The sequence below is a fragment of the Zalophus californianus genome, chromosome 6 (assembly GCF_009762305.2).
Source record: "Zalophus californianus isolate mZalCal1 chromosome 6, mZalCal1.pri.v2, whole genome shotgun sequence".
Lineage (NCBI taxonomy): Eukaryota > Metazoa > Chordata > Mammalia > Carnivora > Otariidae > Zalophus > Zalophus californianus.
In genome coordinates this window covers 104476538-104497349 of record NC_045600.1, presented here as the reverse complement: position 1 = coordinate 104497349, position 20812 = coordinate 104476538, and the positions used below count along the sequence as shown (strand labels likewise).

Genomic DNA, 20812 nt, shown 5'->3' with positions numbered 1-20812 from the left:
CGTATGTTCTATTTTTTTTTTTTTAAGATTTTATTTGTTTAGTGGCACCCGGGTGGCTCAGTTGTTGGGCATCTGCCTTCGGCTCAGGTCATGATCCCAGGGTTCTGGGATCGAGCCCCACATCGGGCTCCTTGCTCTGCAGGAAGCCTGCTTCTCCCTCTCCCACTCCCCCTGCTTGTGTTCCTGCTCTCGCTCTCTTTTCCTGTCAAATAAATAAATAAAATCTTTTTAAAAAATATTTTATTTATTTATTTGAGAGAAAGAGCGTGAGCATGAGGGGGTTGGGCAGAGGGAGAAGGAGAAGCCAACTCCCTGATGAGCAGGGAGCCTGATTGAGCAGGGAGCCCGACTCAGGGCTCGATCCCAGGATTCTGAGATCATGACCTGAGCCGAGGGCAGACACTAAACTGACTGAGCCACCCAGGTGCCCCAACTTATCCTATGTTCTAAACATCAGGTCAGGCTTCATCTCATTCTTTGAGGAGCTTACAATGGGGATTTCAGGGATTGTTGTGTACACTGTTGGCAACTTAACACAAGGGGAACTTTGCTGTGGGCTCTGGGAAGAATTTTCATCTTTACCAAAAAACAGATACATGACGAGAAAGTTTTTTGCTATTGCCCTTTCATTTCTGTTTTGGATACTGGTGTGAGAAATGATATCTGAAGCTGAAACTTGTGACCGAGAGGCTGTAAGCCTTCACACCAAAGCCAGTATGTGGTAGATGAAGGAACAGCAGAAGAGTGTAGTCACTTCAGAGACTCTTTAAAGTTAAATGTACACTTACCATATGATCTAGCAGTCCTACACCTTTAAGCAATTTCCTCATAAGTTATATCAGAAGAGAGAGATTTAGAAGGCTGACTGTCTCTTGTCTTGACTATCAACAAAGGCTGTGTGTGTTTTGACTTTAAAATTTAAATATTTACATGCCTCATTTTGATGGTGCCAATATATGAGAATCTGAAATAAACTAATTCAATGATTTATTTTCTCTTAACAGATTCACAGCTGTAATTCTTTAAACATTTTCTTTGGTGGTTTTATAATATGACTTAATTTTTTTTAGACTTCATACAGCTTCTCAAAATACTCCTACATAAAGCAATAAAACCACTTTACTCATTTCATTCATGTTAGAGGACCATACCTATCTCTTCCACAAAGCATTCGTTGTTGCCTTATGAGAGAGTGACTTTGAGCCCCATTTTGGCCTGTTTCTTTTGAATGTTGGCTCAGGGTGATAGTTACTAGAAACATAAGTTTCTCCCATTTCAATGTGGTAGAATGCTCTAAGATGTCTTCTAGATATCTTCTAGGAAAATTTTTCACTGACCACTGTTGAAGATAGCCATATTCTTCAACTCTATCATAAACCAGCAGATTTGGCATAAGTTCCCTACCTACAATTTGATGAATTGGAGTTTTTAATTTTACTATTAGCAACAATTCTTTAACCTGATGGAGAATTCTTATAATTTCCCAGTCAGGAAAGCCATGTGTATACATCTGTTTTTATTCAGTAAGTGTCGCTTTATTAATGGAATGATGCCTTCTGGGAGGCGGTAAACCAGTTCCTGAAATGAATTATAACTTTGGATTACAAAGAATGTGTGGAGTGTTATACTTGAAAAAATATCTTTCCTCTTAATTCAGGCATGCTTAAATTCATAGAAACTATTAGAATTAAGGGTCTTTCTTTTTTTAAAATTTTATTTATTTGACAGAGAGAAAGCACAAGCAGGGGAGTATCAGGCAGAGGGAGAGGGAGAGGGAGAAGTAGGCCCCCTGCTGAGCAGTGACCCCAATGTGTGGCTCAACCCCAGGACCCTAGGGTCATGACCTCAGCTGAAGACAGACGCTTAGCCAACTGAGCCACCCAGGTGCCCCTAGAATTAAGTTTCTTAGGGAACTTGCTGGTATGATTCTAAAAATTTATCATAGCATTTACATGTTTAATAAGTTACAAGTAATTGCCAAATGGCTTATTTACCAGAAAAAGAAACATCTTATTGCATTTATATAATTTCTCTCCCTCCCTCCTTTTTTATTAACATATAGTTGATATACAATATTAGTTTCAGGTGTACAGCATAGTTATTCAGCAATTACATGCATTATGAAATGCTCACCACCATAAGTGTGGTTACCATCTGTCACCACATAAAGTTACTACAGTGTTATTGACTACATTCCTTATGTTGTACTTTCCAACCTTGTGACCTACTCATTTTATAACTGGAAGTTTGTACCTCTTAATCTCCTTCACCTATTTTGCTCATCCCCTGAATCTGCCTCCCCTGTGGCAACCACCAGTTTGTTCTCTGTATTTATGAATCTGTTTTTTTTGTTCATTTGTTTTGTTTCTTAGATTCCACATATAAATGAAATAATACGGTATTTGTTTTTCTCTGTCTTATTTCACTTAGTATAATAGCTTATAGGTCCACACATGTTGTCACAAACTGGCAACATTCCATTCTTTTTAATGACTAATATTTCATTATACACACACACCCCCATCTTTATCTATTCACCTATCGATGGAAACTTCGGTTGCTTCCACATCTTGGCTATTGTAAATAATGCTACAGTAGACACAGGGGTGTATATATCTTTTCGAATTAGTGTTTTTGTTTTCTTCAGGTAAATACCCAGAAGTGGAATTACTGGGTCATATGGTATTTCTATTTTTAATTTTTTCAGGAATCTCCATACTGTTTTCCAGAGTTGCTACACCCATTTACATTCCCACCAACAGTATATGGGGGTTTCTTTTTCTCCACATTCTTGCCGATGCTTGTTATTTCTTGTCTTTTTTTAAAAGATTTTATTTTATTTTATTTTTTAAGATTTTATTTATTTGAGATAGGGAGAGAGAGCACACAAGTGGGGGGAGGGGCAGAGGGAGAGGAAGAAGCAGACTCCCTGCTGAGCAGGGAGCCTGACCCAGGCTTGATCCCGGGACCCCATACTCATGACCTGAGCCAAAGGCAGACACTTAACCGACTGAGCCACCTAGGTGCCCCAAGATTTTATTTTTAAGTAATCTCTACACTGAATGTGGGGCTCGAACTCACAACCCTGAGATCAAGAGTGCATGCTCTACTTACTGAGCCAGTGAAGTGCCCCATAATCTTTTCTTTTTGATACTAGGTATTCTGACTGGTGTGAGGTGATATCTCATTGTGGTTTTGATTTGCATTTCCCTGATTATTGATATTGAGCCTCTTTTCATATGTCTGCTTGTCTTCTTTGGAAAAATGTCTATTCAGGTTTTCTGCCCATTTTTATTTTTATTTATTTATTTATTTATTTTTTTAAAAGATTTTATTTATTTATTCATGAGAGACAGAGAGAGAGAGGCAGAGGGAGAAGCAGGCTCCCAAGAAACAGGGAGCCCGATGTGGGGCTCGATCCCAGGACTCTGGGATCATGACCTGAGCCGAAGGCAGACGCTTAACCATCTGAGCCACCCAGGCGCCCTCTGCCCATTTTTAAATCAGGTTATTTGGGGTTTTTTTGGCCTTGATTTGTGTGAGTTATTCATATATTGGGTATTAATCCTTACTGGATCTATCATTTGTAAATATCTTCTCTCCTTCAGTAGACTGCCTTTTTGTTTTGTTGATGGTTTCCTTTGCTGTGCAAAAGCTTTTTAGTTTAGTCCCAATAGTTTATTTTTGCTTTTGTTTCCTTCGCCTAAGGAGACATATCCAGAAAAAGTGCTGAAGGCTGATATCCAAGTTTACTGCCTGTGTATGTGTCTGTGTGTGTATTTGTTTGTTTGTTTGTTCTTAGGAGTTCTCTGGTTTCATGTCTTACATTTAGATCTTTAATCTGTTTTGAGTTTATTTTTGTCTATGGTACAAAAAAGTGGAATTTCCCTCCCCCCCTTTTTAAAGATTTTATTTATTTATTTGACAGAGAGAGACAGAGAGAGGGAACACAAGTAGGGGGAGTGGGAGAGGGAGAAGCAGGCTCCTCCCTGAGCAGGGAGTCTGATGCAGGGCTTGATCCCAGGACCCTGGGATCATGACCTGAGCTGAAGGCAGACGCTTAACAGCTGAGCCACCCAGGTGCCCCTCTGCTCCCCTTTTTTTATTGTAAAAAAGAAAAAATGGACAAATCTTATAGTTTGTATTTTACTGCTATCTTTGGAAGTCATTTTTTAAAAATAAAGTATAACAGTGTTTACCTTGGATGTTCTATTTGACCTGGTTCTTTTTTTTTTTTTTTTAAGATTTTACTTATTTATTCATGAGAGACTGAGAGAGATAGAGAGGGAGAAAGGCAGAGGCAGAGGGAGAAGCCGACTCCCCGTGGAGCAGGGAGCCCATATATATATGGACTCAATCCCAGAACCTCAGGATCATGACCTGAGCTGAAGGCAGACGCTTAACCGGTGCCCCCATTTGACCTGGTTCTTGAGCTAACTTTCTCATATGTTATCTGCTACTAACTGAAAATAAATCATTTAATATCCTTGTGAAATAGAAATCCTAACTATCCTGTCCTAACACTAATGAATTGAAATAATAGTAGCTTCTTTCTAGATGAATTCTGAGTTTTTAGGGTTAATCAGGATTCTCTTGTACTATTTTGTGTAAATATTTGGTTATGTCATTGAAGATCTGTTTTCTGTTAAGCAAGACCATCATAATTGTTACTCAGTATTTATTAAGTACCATTTATATGCAAGAAACTAAAGGAGATATGACAAGATCCCTAACTTCAAAGGCTTATAATCAAATTGAGTATTAGAGTAGATATCAATATAATCTGGTACATGTTAAGTGGCAAATATATACATAGTATACACAGTGGTGCTCCAAGTATTAATAATGAGTTGGTTATAAAAGGTTTCACAAGGGACATAGGATGTGAGTCAGGCTTTTAAGACAGAAGAGGCCATTCTAGGTATAAGGGCTAACAATGGATGCTCCTTGTGTTTATGTAGTAACTTTTTTTTTTTTTTTAGTAGATGTGCTGTCGAAGCGAGCACTGTAGTAACTTTTTTTTTTTAAGATTTTATTTATTTGACAGAGACAAAGCGAGAGAAGGAACACAAACGAGGGAGCAGGAGAGGGAGAAGCAGGCTTCCCGCTAAGCAGGGAGCCCGATGCGGGGCTTGATCCCAGCACCCTGGGATCATGACCTGAGCCGAAGGCAGATGCTTAACAACTGAGCCACCCAGGCACCCCATGTAGTAACTTTTTACTACAAGAATTTAAATAGGGAGTTTAATATTGAAGGAACTCAAATGACAAGCTAAAAAGTTTGCAGTGGGGAAGTAGAAAATAGTTTTGAGCAATGGGTGGTGATAAATAGGATTTTGAAAATTTTAATTGTTCAATTGGTTTGATTTCTTAAATGAGAGGTGCCATATAAAAGTAGTATTAAATATTATTAATCTTTCATAATTACAGATTAGACCATGCTCATGTTGCATGCATAGATTAGAAAATTGGTATCTTAAATGTAAGTTTTTTCCATGTTTGTGGGAGTTAATGTGATTCTTCTGGGCTACAAGCTACAAGTGTTAAAAACATCCTTTTCCCAGCTGAACACGATTTTTGACTTTCTGCAGGGTTCTAACCTGGGAAGTGCTGTATGTTTTTCTATACATACATGCAAGTATACATGGATAATGTGGGCTGTACATGATTACTCCACCTAATGTTTCATGAGTTTAAGCGTAATGGAGAAAGTTAATGACAAGCATGAAAATAACCTCCATCTGTTAGAGTGAACACATATGAAAAATATGAAGAGCAGTAGATAAGGTATTACAGTTTTCCAAATCTTATAAATGAAACTATTACACTAGTGATAATTTATGAAAATTTGGGAGTTAGTTGAGTAGCTCAAAATTGTCTGGATAGGCTAAGATCCATCTTTTTCCTGTCTTCAAAGAAATTTATAAGGTAAGGGAATAAAGTATAGCCTGACAGTTTCTCATACATAGACACATACCTGCACCAGTTAAGACAGAACTATCTAAAACATGTTGTTTTATTTCCCTTCTCTTACTAATACTGTCTGAAGGACTTTTAGTGAACAACAAAGGTAATTGGAGGATGTTAGATACAATTACAAAGCTTTAGTCTAGGACTGCTTAGTACTACTAGGGTTTTGGGAAGTCTTTTATAGACGTCTGTGTCACCAGTAACTTGTTTTGGATTGTGTGGTTGCTGTCAGTGCTCGATATATGGTGGGGATGGGGGGGGGGGACAGTAAGTAACTTCATTTATGATAGGTTCTATACAAAGTTGAAGGAAGAGCTTTTAAATGTCCTCAATTTATTTAACTAGACCTAACCCCACTGTATCTTTCTGTTGGCCAGTGATGAGAAAGGGAGCAGATGGCTTTCTTGCGGGTCATATGTCCAGTACTAGAAGATAGCATTTATTTATGTATGTATATATGTATGTATGTATGTACGTACGTAAGAAAGTTCCACTCCCAGTGTGGAGGCCAACAGAGGATTTGAACTCATGACCCTGAGATCAAGAGTTGGATGCTTAACCGAATGAGCCCCCTAGGCACCCCAAAGATAGCATTTTATGTTAAAGGCTTGCGTGTTCCCTTAGCTGCTATGGTCTGCAGCCTACTGAGCTTATGTTACCAGATGAATAACTAGTCCAGATGGCTAAACTGTTGGAGAATATAAAACCAAAACCCATTTCAGGAAGCTATCCACTTTGTTCATTTTTGGATAGGATCCATTCTAATTAGTGGTAACTTTCTGAATTTGTTTTAAAATTTGATTTTTAACTGTATGTTTTCTTGATTTTTACCTAGGTTACAAAATATCCTCCTATGCTTGAGATCCACAGACTACATGTCCTACAAGAACAAATCAATGATTTTTCATCTCCTGGAGATACATTAGAAACTTAACTATGGTGCCAAAAGATCTCCTTAATTTTCTCTGACTACGGTTTATTTGGATGTAGTTTTGTATCGAGAGAGATATACGGACTGAGGCTACTCGTGCAGAGACTCTGTCGTGTAGGATCATGGACCATCCTAGTAGGGAGAAGGATGAAAGACAACGGACAACTAAACCCATGGCACAAAGGAGTACCCACTGTCCCCGACCGTCTGGCTCCTCAACATCCTCTGGGGTTCTTATGGTGGGACCCAACTTCAGGGTTGGCAAGAAGATAGGGTGTGGGAACTTCGGAGAGCTCAGATTAGGTAAGGACTTTGGTTATATCAGTGGCTTCCAACAACAACAACAACAGCTGTAATTAGCTTTGGTGTGTTTTAGAACAAGCAATTATAATTTCATGAGTCATTATCTTAAGGAGGACTTGTTATTTTAAGAACTAAAGAATTTGTGAAGGGGACTGTAGTCACTACCAATTATAATTGTATCCAAGGTTCATCTCTGTTTGTGTATGATAGGCTTTTAATTTTACCACCAATTCTGAGATTTTATGATGTAGGGAGAGCTGCATATAGATAGCAATAAAATGAAAATTCTGATTTCGTTGGTCTGAGAGGTAGAGCCTTAAATTCTTTTTAACAAACTTCAAGTGACCTAGATATTGTTGGTTCTTGAACCACACTGTAAGGAGGGAGTAAGGCCTTGCTTTAATTCAGACTCTACCCCTTATAAGGGGTAAATCCTTACTGAGTAATACCCAGAGTTAGTCTATAAGGATATACATCCTGTTCAGAGAGGCTTTCCAACTGATACTATGTTTGCATTTCTTCCTGGAAATAACCAACATCAGGATTGATTTAGAACTCCAGGGAGAAATTATGCAATTTTATTTCCCAACCAAGGAAATGGATTTTTTAATTTCAAGTATGAATTTATGAGTATGATGAAAAATGACAAAACCAACCAGTTTGAAGATGTGAAATTGGGAAGTAGATACAGTAGGCATTTATAAATTTTTCAGTGGCCCTCCCTAGATGAATTGGGAAGAGAAAATGAAAGATCTTATATGAAGTTGGACATCAGCTTGGAGAATGTGAAGAGGTTCCCTTTTAGGCTAAAGTGTTTGCTTTTTCTCCATAGCTGTTATGGGTATGGATTATTATGAAGACCCATTGTAAGAGACTCTGGCCCTTGGGGGAACAGGAGTGTGGGAGGGTAAGATGATTATTGCTTGTCACCTCTGCTATTTCTGATCTTCAAAAGAAGAAGGAAAAAATGTTGTCTCTGGTCCCTCATAGAGAGAATCAGGGAAGCATCACTACACTAGGGAAGAGATCACTGAGTGCACAGTTGAATTTAAGGATGCTGAGTATGAATTTATTTTTACTGGTAGAAGGCCAGTAGCCTGGAATTTTAAGACCTGACTAGTGTAATGGAAGGCTCTTTATATTTAGTGATGTTCGAGTTAGCAAATATAGCAGATGCTACTGAGAAGAGGAGTAAGATGTGTAATTTCACACTGCTTGAGTTCCTAGCAACTACTGAGTTGTTTTAGCAGCTAGTTTTGTGAATATTCATTTATGTAATGGATTGACTTTGCTCTAACATCACAGTAGTAACTTGAATTAAATAGATTATGACATAATCATCCACAGAATTACTACTGAGAGGCAGTTTGATGCATATAAATTCTTGCTTTCTCAGAACATCATAAAATTGTTTGATTTCTCTAAAGGTAAAGAACAACTTTAGTCAGTGAAAACTAGAAATCTGTCTTGTTTAATTACTTAAGTCTAGATTTGTATTAGATGATCTTTAAGTTTACATAGGAATAGAAAAACTTACTGAGTTAAAAGGATAAATATATAGCCCATCTGTATTTCAGAGTAGTAGAGTGTTGTGTTTTATTTCCTTATATGAATTTAGGATAATTTTGGGAGTTCTCATTTTGGCTTGCCTTGTAGTCAGTAGAAAGACCTTTCTTTTGAAGTGGTTTTAGTCTTGTGTACTTACCAGGTTTTTATTATCCCTGGGACCATATTGTCATGACATTGTATCTAGGAATACTTTTTATCAACAAAAACCAGAAAAGGTACTTCCAGAATCATTTGACATCTTCCTAACAATAGGGTATGCTATATACTCCATTCCACTGCTCTTTGCCTGTGCTATTAGTAAGTAGGAGATTGTGCAGACAACAGAAGATAAAAACTAGAGATTCTGAACTCAAGGCAGGTGCAGATGGGCCTTCACCAAGGCTACCACCTACAAAGCCATGCTTTCTTCTCCACATTCGTTTCTTTCTCTAGCCACACTGTCTCTCTGCCCCTCAAACAGCCAGATGCATTTCTGCTTCAGAGCTTTGGCATTTAAAGTTCCTTCTGCTGCAGAATTCTTCCCCCAAATTTTGCTTAGGTAGTTGCTTCTCATCCTTCAGGCTTTACCTTTTGTTACCTTCTCAGAGAAACCTTCAGTGATTTCTCCCCTACCTCCATTTAAAATGGCACATTTCTCCCCTAGCTAAATTCTATCCCATCAAACACTATTTTAGTCACCACATTGGTCACTATCTGAAATGATTTTTTGCATGTTTGTTTACCTGTTAATTGTCTCTCCTTACTTGAATATAACCCCCTTGGAGGGTGGGGATTCTATCTGTGTTATTTACTGTTGTTAATCCGTGGGATGGATAGATAGCCAGATGAATAGAAAGACAGAGAAAAAAACATAGCCTCCTTCAGGCTCCTGGTGGTAGGTAGTGGCCTTAGTACCACTGGATTTAGGTAGACCTCTGGTTTCTAGATAGAGAAACAAAGAAAATAATGCAATGTTAGTAAATTTTGGTTCTCTGCAAATCTGTTTCTACCCCATCGTTCATTTAACAAACTTTTTTTAAGATTTTATTATTTATTTGAGAGAGAGTGAGAGAGAGAGCAGGAGCAGAGGGGAGAGGGAGAAGCAGGCTCCCCGCTGAGCAGGGAGCTCGATGTGGCGCTTGATCCCAGGACCCTGGGATCATGACTTGAGCCGAAGGCAGACGCTTAACGACTGAGCCACCCAGGCGCCCCTTAACAAACATTTCTTTCTTTCTTTTTAAGATTTTATTTATTTATTTGACAGAGAGAGACAAAGCCAGAGAAGGAACACAAGCAGGAGGAGTGGTAGAGGGAGAAGCAGGCTTCCCGTGGAGCAGGGAGCCCGATGTGGGGCTCGATCCCAGGACGCTGGGATCATGACCTGAGCCGAAGGCAGACGCTTAACAACTGAGCCACGCAGGCGTCCCTTAACAAACATTTCTTGAATAATTACTATTTTACTAGACTTTGGGAAAGATAGAAAGAATAACAAAATGTAGTTTCCATCCTTAAGAATTTGTCTCACAGTCTACTGGTAGAAAGAAAAAAACAAATTATAACATGGAGTGATAAGTGTTATAATAGATCATATTAAAAACTGCTTTGGCAGCAGTTAATAGAGGTTTCAGAAAGGAAGTATTATTTGAGAATAGGACAAGACTTCCACTGGTGGGCACAAGGAAGAAGGGCTCTCCAGCAGTAGGAGCACAAAACATTATCAGAGTAGCAACTAGTTAACCCAGCAACATGACTGGGTTAATGGATGTGAAGTAAAAAAAGTCATAGATGACTCTATTAGGTAGGTTGGGGCCAGATTGTGAAGTGTTTGGATGGTATTAAAGCATTTGGACTTTATCCTGTAGGCAGTGGATAGAATCATCAAGGGTTTTACAACAGAAGAGTGACATGATCTGGTTTCTATTCTAGATAGAAGGATTATTCAGGTAGTTGTAAGATTAGATCAGATAAAAAAGAGATTGACATCTTGTGGATTTTGCTCTAATTATAAAACTTGTCACATTGTATTATCTTCCCCCATCTCTCTGCCTCAAAATTAGCCTGATGGTTGTACTTTGCTTCATTAATCTTTATATTCTCAGCTCCTTTTACTGTGTATGGCATATAATGTGTATTTAAGAAATGTTAATGGGTACTTAAGAAATGTTTGTTTGGCTTTATAGTCCAAGTCAGAAATGGCCAGACCTGCCTTAGGTCTTAGCTCTGAAAATGGCAGTGAGATGAAAGGAAGGGATGAATGAGGGAGAAATTTCAGAAGTAGATTGTAGGCAGGATTTGACCACCAGGTGTTTGAGGGGTAGCTTTCAAAGATGACGGAGTTTGCCAGCTTGGAGAGACCAAGTGAATGAAGAAACTTTTAATGGAAATAGGAAATAGAGTTTGTTAATATATTGACTTTGAGGAGTGTGCAGCACATATGCAAAAATGTGAATATGAGACTAAGAAAAGTTTAGGCTTGATAGGGATTAGGAGATCATCACCATGTAGGTGTTAATAGACACACAGTCACTACTTTATGGCGTTGGTATGAGTGGGAGAAAGGTACATTTAAGGGATGCTGGAAGAGGAAGAGCTTGAAGAGTAGAGAGGTTGGAAAGTCAGAAGAGGTTTTTCAAATTTTACTTTAGAACTTTCTCCAGGGACATCTGACTGGCTCAGTTGGTGAAGCATGCAACTCTTGATCTCGGAGTTGTGAGTTGGAGCCCCACGTTGGGTGTAGAGATTCCTTAAAAATAAAATCTTTAAAAAAAATGTTTTTCTGAAGATAACCACTAATTTTATTAAATTAATTTAATTTTCTATAATGTATATCAGGACATATTAGAAATGTAATCAAATTGTACTATAAATGTATTTTTATCACTTAATATAGCACGGATTTCTTTTTTCAATTTAAATATAGATCATTCTTGGGGCACCTGGGTGGCTCAGTAGGTTAAGCGTCTACCTTTTGGCTCAGGTCATGATTCCAGGGTACTGGGATCGAGCCCTACCTACATCTAGCTCCCTGCTCAGTGGAGAGCCTGTTTCTCCCTCTCCCTCTACTGCTCCCCCTGCTTGTGCTCTCTCTGTGTCTGTCTCTCTCTCTGTCAAATAAATAAATAAAAATCTTAAAAAAAAAATAAAAAATAGCATTCTTTTTTTTGAGAGCGAGCATGCATGCACACACGAGAGATGGCAGGGGAGCAGGGAGAGAAAGAATCTTAAGAAAACTCCATGCCCATGGGGTGCCTGGGTGGCTCAAGACAGTTAAGCGTCTGCCTTTGGCTCAGGTCATGATCTCAGGGTCCTGGGATCGAGCCCCGCAGGGAGTCTGCTTCTCCCTCTGCCTCTTCCTGCTGCTTCCTCTGCTTGTGCTCTCTCTCTCTCTGTCAAAAATAAATAAAATTAAAAAAAAAAAAAAACTCCACGCCCAGCACGAAGCCCTATATCAGCTCCATCTCATGACCCTGAGATGACCTGAGCCAAAAGCAAGAGTCGGATGCTTAACAAACTGAGCCACTCAGGCACCTCTAGATCATTCATTTTTAATGTCTGTAGTTATTCTGTAATTTAGCCAAATTATATATACATATAAATTGTTTCTGTTTTTTTTCATATTATAAATGATACTGTACTGAGCATCCTAATAGATGCCGGTAGTACATCCTTGTAGTACAAACTTGGCTGATTATTTTATTAGGATAAATCTGGGAAGTGTACACTCTGAGTCAAAGGATATACATATTTGTGATTTTGTTACATATTGGAAATTTGCCCCCTAGAAAGATGGTTTCTCTTTACTTTCTGCCTGTGTCTGCATGTGTGTGCATGGGTGGTTCTTTCCCTACCCCTTCAAAAACCTTGAACATTATTGAGAATCTTTTGATCTCTGCTAGTCTGATAGGGTAAAATGATGTCTTATTAAATGTGTATAGGTTCACGGGTAAAGTTAAATGTCTTTATACATTGATTTATGTATCTTTTAAGAGTTGCTTCTTTGTGGCCTTTGCCTGTTTCTCAATGGAAAGATTATTTCTGTGGAGTCTTAACCTGTGTATTGCCTCTATAGATAAGGGAATTTTGAAGATTTGAGAAAGGAAGATTGATGAAGGATGATTGTGAATAAAAGGTTGGAGGATACAATGGAATGGAAATAAATGTGCAAGTTGTTTTCCATTAATTGAGAAACATGGGGGCTATTTTGAGGCCTTTTTTTTTTTTAATTTTGATTATTCTGAATCAGGCCTGGAAAGAATCATGTAAACATTAAGTTGTAAAGGATTCTATTCCTCCAGAATTAAGAAAATGTTGTCTACATTTAATACAGTCTACAAATAATGGCTTGTTTTTCTTCTTATTTGCAAGAATAAGTAGATGATATTTCTTTCCCCTTCCTAATAGGTATGTACCTAGGTTAATGGGAGATCCTTTAGACTAGACAGTCTCGCATACAATTTTAATAATTTTCATATTCTTGTGAAATAGGATATTGTTAGAGAATCTTTTTACTTGCAAATAAGAAAATGGAGGCATAAAGAATTCATTTTTTTTTTTTGCTATTTTTCATCTTTGGTATCTGATGAAATACGCAAAAGTACATTAACAGAGAAGGATGTTTTTGACAAAAGTAAATTGGCCAAGGGTAGCAACTTGTCCTTTGACACCCTCCTCCCTGGCTTCTAAAATAAGATACTTATTTCTGTGACTAAAGTAGGATGTACATGACAACATCTCTGCATGTTGTTCTTTCCTTACCTGAATTACTTATCTATCACTAATGAACTTAAATTGGAATTTGTAACTTCAGCTTTTACCAACCAGTTCTATGTTTGTCAGTTGTGATCATTAACGGTTTACAGATGCATGTTTTCTAAAGCTCTTGGTTTCATATTGTGTCCCACAAGGTCTTAGAGCCCTTATTTCCCACTGTGAGAGAATGGGAAAGGAAGAATGAAGAGACAGGACTCTCACCAATATACTGAGGGTTTTGTTTTTTTTTTTAAAGATTTTATTTATTTATTTAACAGAGAGAGACACAGCGAGAGAGGGAACACAAACGGGGGAGTGGGAGAGGGAGAAGCAGGCTTCCCGTGTCTCTGTCTCTTATGAATAAATAAATAAAATTTAAAAAAAATTAAAAAATTAAAAAAAAAATAAAAGTAAGAGTTCTGGAGTCATATTGCTTTTCCAAGTCCCACCCGCCCCCCTTTTTAAGATAAGAGTAATAATATCTACTTTACAGATTTGTTGTGGAGATATAATTCAGATCATGTATATAATCACATAATACAATGGTTGATACATAGTGAGCATTTATATACATAATACAAATATTGTTTAAACTTTTGTTTTAATTTTTCCCATCCTTGTATGAAGACTTTCATATTTTTACTAAAAAGTAAAAAGAATAGGATGGTGATTATCCATAATATACTATTACCTAGATTTACCACTTGTTAATATTTTGTCCCATATATTTTATATCTTTGGAGATGTGTGTGTACATTGTGTGTGTGAGTGTGTGAATGTGTGTCTGTGCTTGCACCATTCAAAGTAAGTTGTAGATCTGACAAAATACTTTCCCCCTCTGTAAGGGATGTTTAATGGCCCCACTTCACAGGTGTGTAACAGATTGTATCCTTTGTTTTGCTTCCATAGTATGTTGTGGAGGGATTTGATTTAAAATTATGATTCCAGAAATAAGCCATTTTAATTTTCTTGAAAAAACTACAAGTAAGTATAAAATTCTTGTTCTTAGTAGTATCATAGTTTAAATTTCTTTTGGAATTACACCCTGTTAGTTCTAACTCAACAGAGGTTGTTGAGGTTAAGCAGCTTTAATAGATCTTGAGGAAGAATATTTTTTTGTCAGCATAATCCATCAAAAAATGGTAGGAGTCAAGCACTTCAGCCACATTCACTGACACATAGTCTGCATGCATCACATTAATATAGCAATTTTAGAAGGGTTGCAGATAGGATTCTTCAGGATTATGCATCTAGGCTAGTTTATCAGGAGAATTTAATGGTGAAGTTTCCAGGATTGCTAAAACCAATCTGGAGGGGTGCCTGGGTGGCTCAGTCGGTTAAGCGTCTGTCTTCGGCTCAGGTCATGATCCCGGGTTCCTGGGATCGAGCCCCGCATCAGGCTCCCTGCTCTGCGGGAAACCTGCTTCTTCCTCCCCTGCTCTCCCTGCTTGTATTCTCTCTCTGGCTGTCTCTCTCTCTGTCAAATAAATAAAATCTTTAAAAAAAACCACAAAAAACCATGTCTTCTGGATAGCTCCTTTTTCCTAAGTGTTATAAAGATTGTTTTTTTATTTTTCTGGTATACACCATCCCAGTCACTCCCCACATTCTCCCAATATACTTATGTTATACTTTTTGTTTAAACTATTTTTCTACATTTATAGTGTTATGGTTGTGAAACACAGCTGTGCTACGAGAGCACTATATTATTATGTTTTCTTTCACGTACGTCCCCAAACCCCTTCCCTCAAAATTAAAAATTATTGATACTTGGGGCGCCTGGGTGGCTCAGATGGTTAAGCGTCTGCCTTTGGCTCAGGTCATGATCCCAGAGTCCTGGGATTGAGCCCCGCATCAGGCTCCCTGCTCAGTGGGGAGCCTGCTTCTCCCTTCCTTCTGCTGCTCCCCCTGCTTGTGCTCTCTCACTTTCTCTGTTAAATAAATAAATAAAATCTCTAAAAAAAATTATTCATACTTGATTTTTAAAGAATTTTCTTAGTTATCCACATATCTTTGGTTAATTCTTTTTTTTTTTTTAAGATTTTATTTATTTATTTGACAGAGAGAGACACAGCGAGAGAGGGAACACAAGCAGGGGGAGTGGGAGAGGGAGAAGCAGGCCTCCCACTGAGCAGGGAGCCCAATGTGGGGCTCGATCCCAGGACCCTGGGATCATGACCTGAGCCAAAGGCAGACGCTTAATGACTGAGCCACCCAGGCTCCCCTCTTTCATTAATTCTTCTCAAGTTTCCAGTGGAATTGTAAACTTTCTTTTTTTTTTTTAATTTTTTTTTTAATTTTTTTTGAGAGAGAGAATGAGAGAGAGAGAGAGCACATGAGAGGGGGGAGGGTCCGAGGGAGAAGCAGACTCCCTGCTGAGTAGGGAGCCTGATGCGGGACTCGATCCTGGGACTCCAGGATCATGACCTGAGCTGAAGGCAGTCGCTTAACCAGCTGAGCCACCCAGGCACCCTGGAATTGTAAACTTTCTATGAATATTATTAGGCAGTCTTAACATTAAGATTCCTCCTCTGTGTTATATGTCAGCTTTCGCAGGTCTTGTCTGTTCACTTCTTCTGAAGGTTGACATCTCCAGTCTGCTGTTTTTGCACCTACTTTATTTTTCTTTCTTTCTTTGGTCATTTCAGTGGGGTTTTGGAAAGGAATAGAGTTAAATGTCTCTTTTTTAGCTACCATGTTAAGCCAGATATCTCCGTGTTATACGTTTTTATTTAGCAAGGCATTTATTTGACAGACTTTTGAGATTTTCTAGTGACATATAAAAATGTGATTTAGCTGCTTAGGTAGTTAAGTAGATTTGTAGTTGTTTTAACCACCATCAACAAAGAGCATTTGCTAGTGGATTGTTGTCATCACTAATGCTATATGAAGTCCAGACCAACAAAAGCAAGAGTTACTTAAGTTTTAGACCTGTAAGGACCCTTGGCGTTGCCTAGTCCAACTTTCATCATTTTAAAGATGAGAGAGATTAGAGACTAAATGCCTTGGTCAAGGTAAAATAAACTAGTTCACCACACAGTTGAAACCAGAGCCCAGATCTGGGACATCCCAGATTATTTCCATTCTATACTATGTAATCTCACCACTTGTCACTTAAGTTATGTGGTTGAAATACCACGTGATGATAAAAAAGTTAAAAGGGTGGGCGCCTGGGTGGCTCAGTTGGTTAAGCGACTGCTTTCGGCTCAGGTCATGATCCTGGAGTCCCTGGATCAAGTTCCGCATCGGGCTCCCTGCTCGGCAGGGAGTCAGCTTCTCCCTCTGACCCTCCCCCACCTCATGTGCTTTCTCTCTCTCTCATTCTCTCTCTCTCAAATAAATAAATAAAATCTTTAAAAAAAAAGTTAAAAGGGCATTAGAATAAATATCTCATTCCAAAGATAATAGTCATCGGCATTTAGTACAATTACCTATTACTAGGAAAAGAAATACAAAGTATACAATGATAGCCAAAAATCTTTTCTTTAAGTAACATTTTTAGTTTCTATAGTGGACCGTTCCCAACTTTAATCTTCAGTGATTTTTCTGGGAGGTGAAGAGGGAAAGCATTGGCTAATTAATTATTATTTTTATTTATTCTTAATTTTACAAAACATGTATTTTGGAATTTAGAGTAAAATCGAAGTGGAGGAGGACATTATAAACATTGTACCTTATTCTGCCCTGAGCTTTGTATTTGAATAAGGTACAGTAAGGGAAGTGAGGCTAGAGATGTCAGCAGTCCATTCTTGACTAGGTGTGGGCCATGATGGAGAGTTTTTACTTTATTCTGTAGGTAGCAAAAAACCCTGGAAAGGCGTTACATTTTATCTTTCCCCCTTGCTGGAGAGCATAAATTAATAAGGAACGTCTGATCTCATTCCCCCTTCCCACAAAAAAGTATAATTTTTCTTTAAAAATTGAAAGATATTTAATTTTTTATATATTTTTAAAAGATTTTATTCATTTATTTGAGAGAGAGAGAGAGAGAACACAAATGGGGGGAGGGAGAGGGACAAGCACATGCTGCGCTGAGCACAGAGCCCAGTGCAGGGCTTGATCCATGACACTGAGATCATGACCTGAGCAAAATAAAAAATTGGACACTTAACCAACGGAGCCATCCAGGCACCCCAAATTTTTTTGTATTGTTAAAAAACACAGAACAGTCTTTTTATCCAATGGTACTGGTATGTTAAGAATAATGGAGTTTCTCAAGTTTGGGTGGTTTTGCTTCAACAGTAAATGCTTTGTGATTTTAAGTAATTCTGTGTGCCTATGATTAAAGGACTCTTCTAGGTAGTTTAGAATAATGTTTCTGCCATGAGACTAAAAAGTTAACATGTCTTTTTGAGGTTGTTATGCTACTTTTTCTATTTATCTTTATTTTATAAACTATTTCAGAGATTCATTAATCTAAATAATTTAAAAAATCTAAATAATAATTAGATGGTTTGGATTTGAACATCCAGAAATTCCAATTCATGAAGGTAGTTTTATATTGTTTTTGTTTGTTTTGGTAGACAGAACTGTAACATCACAGAAAATTAGAGCAAAGTCTTTGTTCTGTCATGTGTATATGTATGTACATATATGTATATAGTCACATATACATATATATGCACTTTGGTTAAGCAAAGTTGGATATGCTTTGGGATTCTGCTTTTTATTTACTAAATTGGTAATGTGATTTTCATGATTATAAGTTTAATGGCTGTATTCTTTTTCATCAAGTGAATTACCACAACTGTTACCATATAAGTGGGCTTCTGGTTACTTGTAGATTTTAGTATTGTAGTAAGTAAATAGCACAAACATTTTAATAAAGATAGATTATTATCAGAAATATAACATCCTCTATAGCTTACTGGATAAAATTAGTTTTGTTTTATATATATTGGGCAGGAAATTTATACATCAATGATAGAAGTGCAATTTTCTACAGATACTCTAAAATATCTATATTTTCAGAATATTCGATTATTTTTTTCACAAAAATTTATGTAGAGTATATTAAGGTAAATTAGAACTACAAATTACGTTGGCTGAAATTTTTAACTATGTTATAGTAAAGCTGCGTATGGTATCATTTTTCTTAACAAGTTCTAGCTCTCTGGAACAAAGCTGAAGACTAGCAAACAAACCAAAAGAACAATAAAAATTTAAAAATGTCTTAGCAGGGCGCCTGGGTGGCTCAGTTGGTTAAGCAGCTGCCTTCGGCTCAGGTCATGATCCTGGAGTCCCGGGATCGAGTCCCGCATCGGGCTCCCTGCTCAGCAGGGAGTCTGCTTCTCCCTCTGACCCTCTTCCCTCTCATGCTCTCTCTATCTCATTCTCTCTCTCAAATAAATAAATAAAATCTTTAAAAAAAATAAAATAAAATAAAAAATAAAAATGTCTTAGCAGCCAAAATAGGTATCTTAGGATCTATGTACCCTAAAGTTTCTGTATTTTAGAACTACCGTCTTTTCCTTAAAGCTTCATATTTTATATGCATTTTTTTTTTAAAGATTCCATTTATTTGTTCATGAGAGACAGGGAGAGAGAGAGGCAGAGGCAGAGGGAGAAGCAGGCTCCCCACTGAGCAGGGAGCCTGACGCGGGACTCGATGCCAGGACCACGGGATCATGACCTGAGCCGAAAGCAGGCGCTTAACCGTCCGTCTGAGCCACCCAGGCGCCCCTTTATATGCATTTCTAACAAGCTTATTTTCTTAGTCTCCTGTAGAGTAGGAACACAAGAGAAGGGTATTACATATATCAGTAAGTAATCACTAGCTGACTGATAGCAAGGGAGGGGACAGAGTACACAAAACAGAGCAGTCTAGGCAGAATAACCTTATGTACTTCAGTAACCTTTAAGGGTGTCACTCAAGTGATGTAATATAACTATTATTCATCTTGACCAGATTCATAAAAAAAAAAATCAGATATTTTGTCCTTAAAAAAATTTTTAGGGGCACCTTGGTGGCTCGGTTGGTTAAGCATCTGACTCTTGGTTTTGGCTCAGGTCATAATTTCATGGGTTGTGAGATCGAACCCCATTTTGGCCTCTGTGCTCACTGGGGAGTCTGCTTGAGAATCTCTCTCCTTCTCCCTCTGCCCCTCTCCCCACTTATATACTTTCTCTCTAAGATAAATCTTAAAAAATTATTTTAATTGAGGTGTAATTGGCATATAACAGTTTCAGGTGTACAACATAATGATTTGATATTTCTGTATATACTGCAGAATGATCATCACAGTAAGTCCAATTAATATCTCTCATCCTACATAGTTACAAATTTTTTTTTCCTATGATGAGGACTTTTAAGATTTACTTTCTGAACAACTTATAAATATGCAATACAGTGTTATTTACTGTAGTCACCATGCTATACATTACATTCCCGTTACTTATTTTATAATTGGAAATTTGTAAAAATATGGAGCACTTCACAGATTTGTATGTCATCCTTACACAGGAATCATGCTAATCTATGTATCATTCCAATTCTGGTATATGTGCCACCAAAATGAGCACCAGATACTCTTTATGAAGCCTGAAACTTCAAAAACATTTTCATTGTAAGTGATTTTACTTTTTAACTTTTATTGAAGGAGTGTCACTAATCTGGAAAATTCATTTATATAAGAGTTCCCTAGTTAGAGTTTAAGAGATACTAACACTTTTTTTTTTTAAGATTTTATTTATTTATTTGACAGAGAGACACAGCGAGAGAGGGAACACAAGCAGGGGGAGTGGGAGAGGGAGAAGCAGGCTTCCCACTGAGCAGGGAGCCCGATGCGGGCCTCGATCCCAGGACCCCAGGATCATGACCTGAGCCGAAGGCAGATACTTAATGACTGAGCCACCCAGGTGCCCCAATACTAATACCTTTTTTTAAAAAAGATTTTATTTGTTTATTAGAGTGTGTGTATGATCAGGGGGAAGGTCAGAAGGCGAGAGAGAGGCAGAGAATCTCAAGCAGACTCTGCACTGAGTGTGGAGCCTGATGTGGGGCAGGATCTCTCGACCCTGGTTTCAAGTCTCACATTAAGGCTTTAATCCATTTTGAACTGATTTTTGTGTATGGTGTAAGAAAGTGGTCGTTTCATTCTTTTGCATGTTGCTGTCTGAATTTCCCAACACCATTTGTTGAAGAGACTGTGTTTTTCCCATTGGATATTCTCCCTGGCTTTGTCAAAGATTAATTGACTATATAGTTGTGGTTTCATTTCTGGGTTCTCTATTCTGTTTCTTTGATCTATGTGTCTATTTTTGTGCTGGTACCGTACTGTTTTGATTACTACAGCTTTGTAATATAATCTA

The 20812-nt window shown here is 37.8% G+C and overlaps 1 protein-coding gene and 1 non-coding gene across 19 annotated transcripts in view; one reads left to right on the top strand and one right to left on the bottom strand.

Annotated features, from left to right (window-relative positions):
• CSNK1G1 (casein kinase 1 gamma 1) overlaps positions 1 to 20812 on the top strand; it is a 178934-nt gene that overhangs the window by 66744 nt on the left and 91378 nt on the right. For all 18 annotated transcript variants that reach the window (XR_003515678.1, XR_003515680.1, XR_003515679.1 and 15 more), the window contains one exon: positions 6806 to 7204. Coding sequence is in view for 15 of the 18 variants with exons in the window: in XM_027569970.2 (XP_027425771.1) it covers positions 7024 to 7204 (181 nt within the window). In the remaining 3 variants the exon portion in view is untranslated. The remainder of the gene's footprint in view (positions 1 to 6805; positions 7205 to 20812) is intronic.
• On the bottom strand, positions 19920 to 20023 carry LOC113910629. Its single transcript, XR_003516139.1, has one exon. It is a non-coding gene; the product is annotated as a U6 spliceosomal RNA (small nuclear RNA).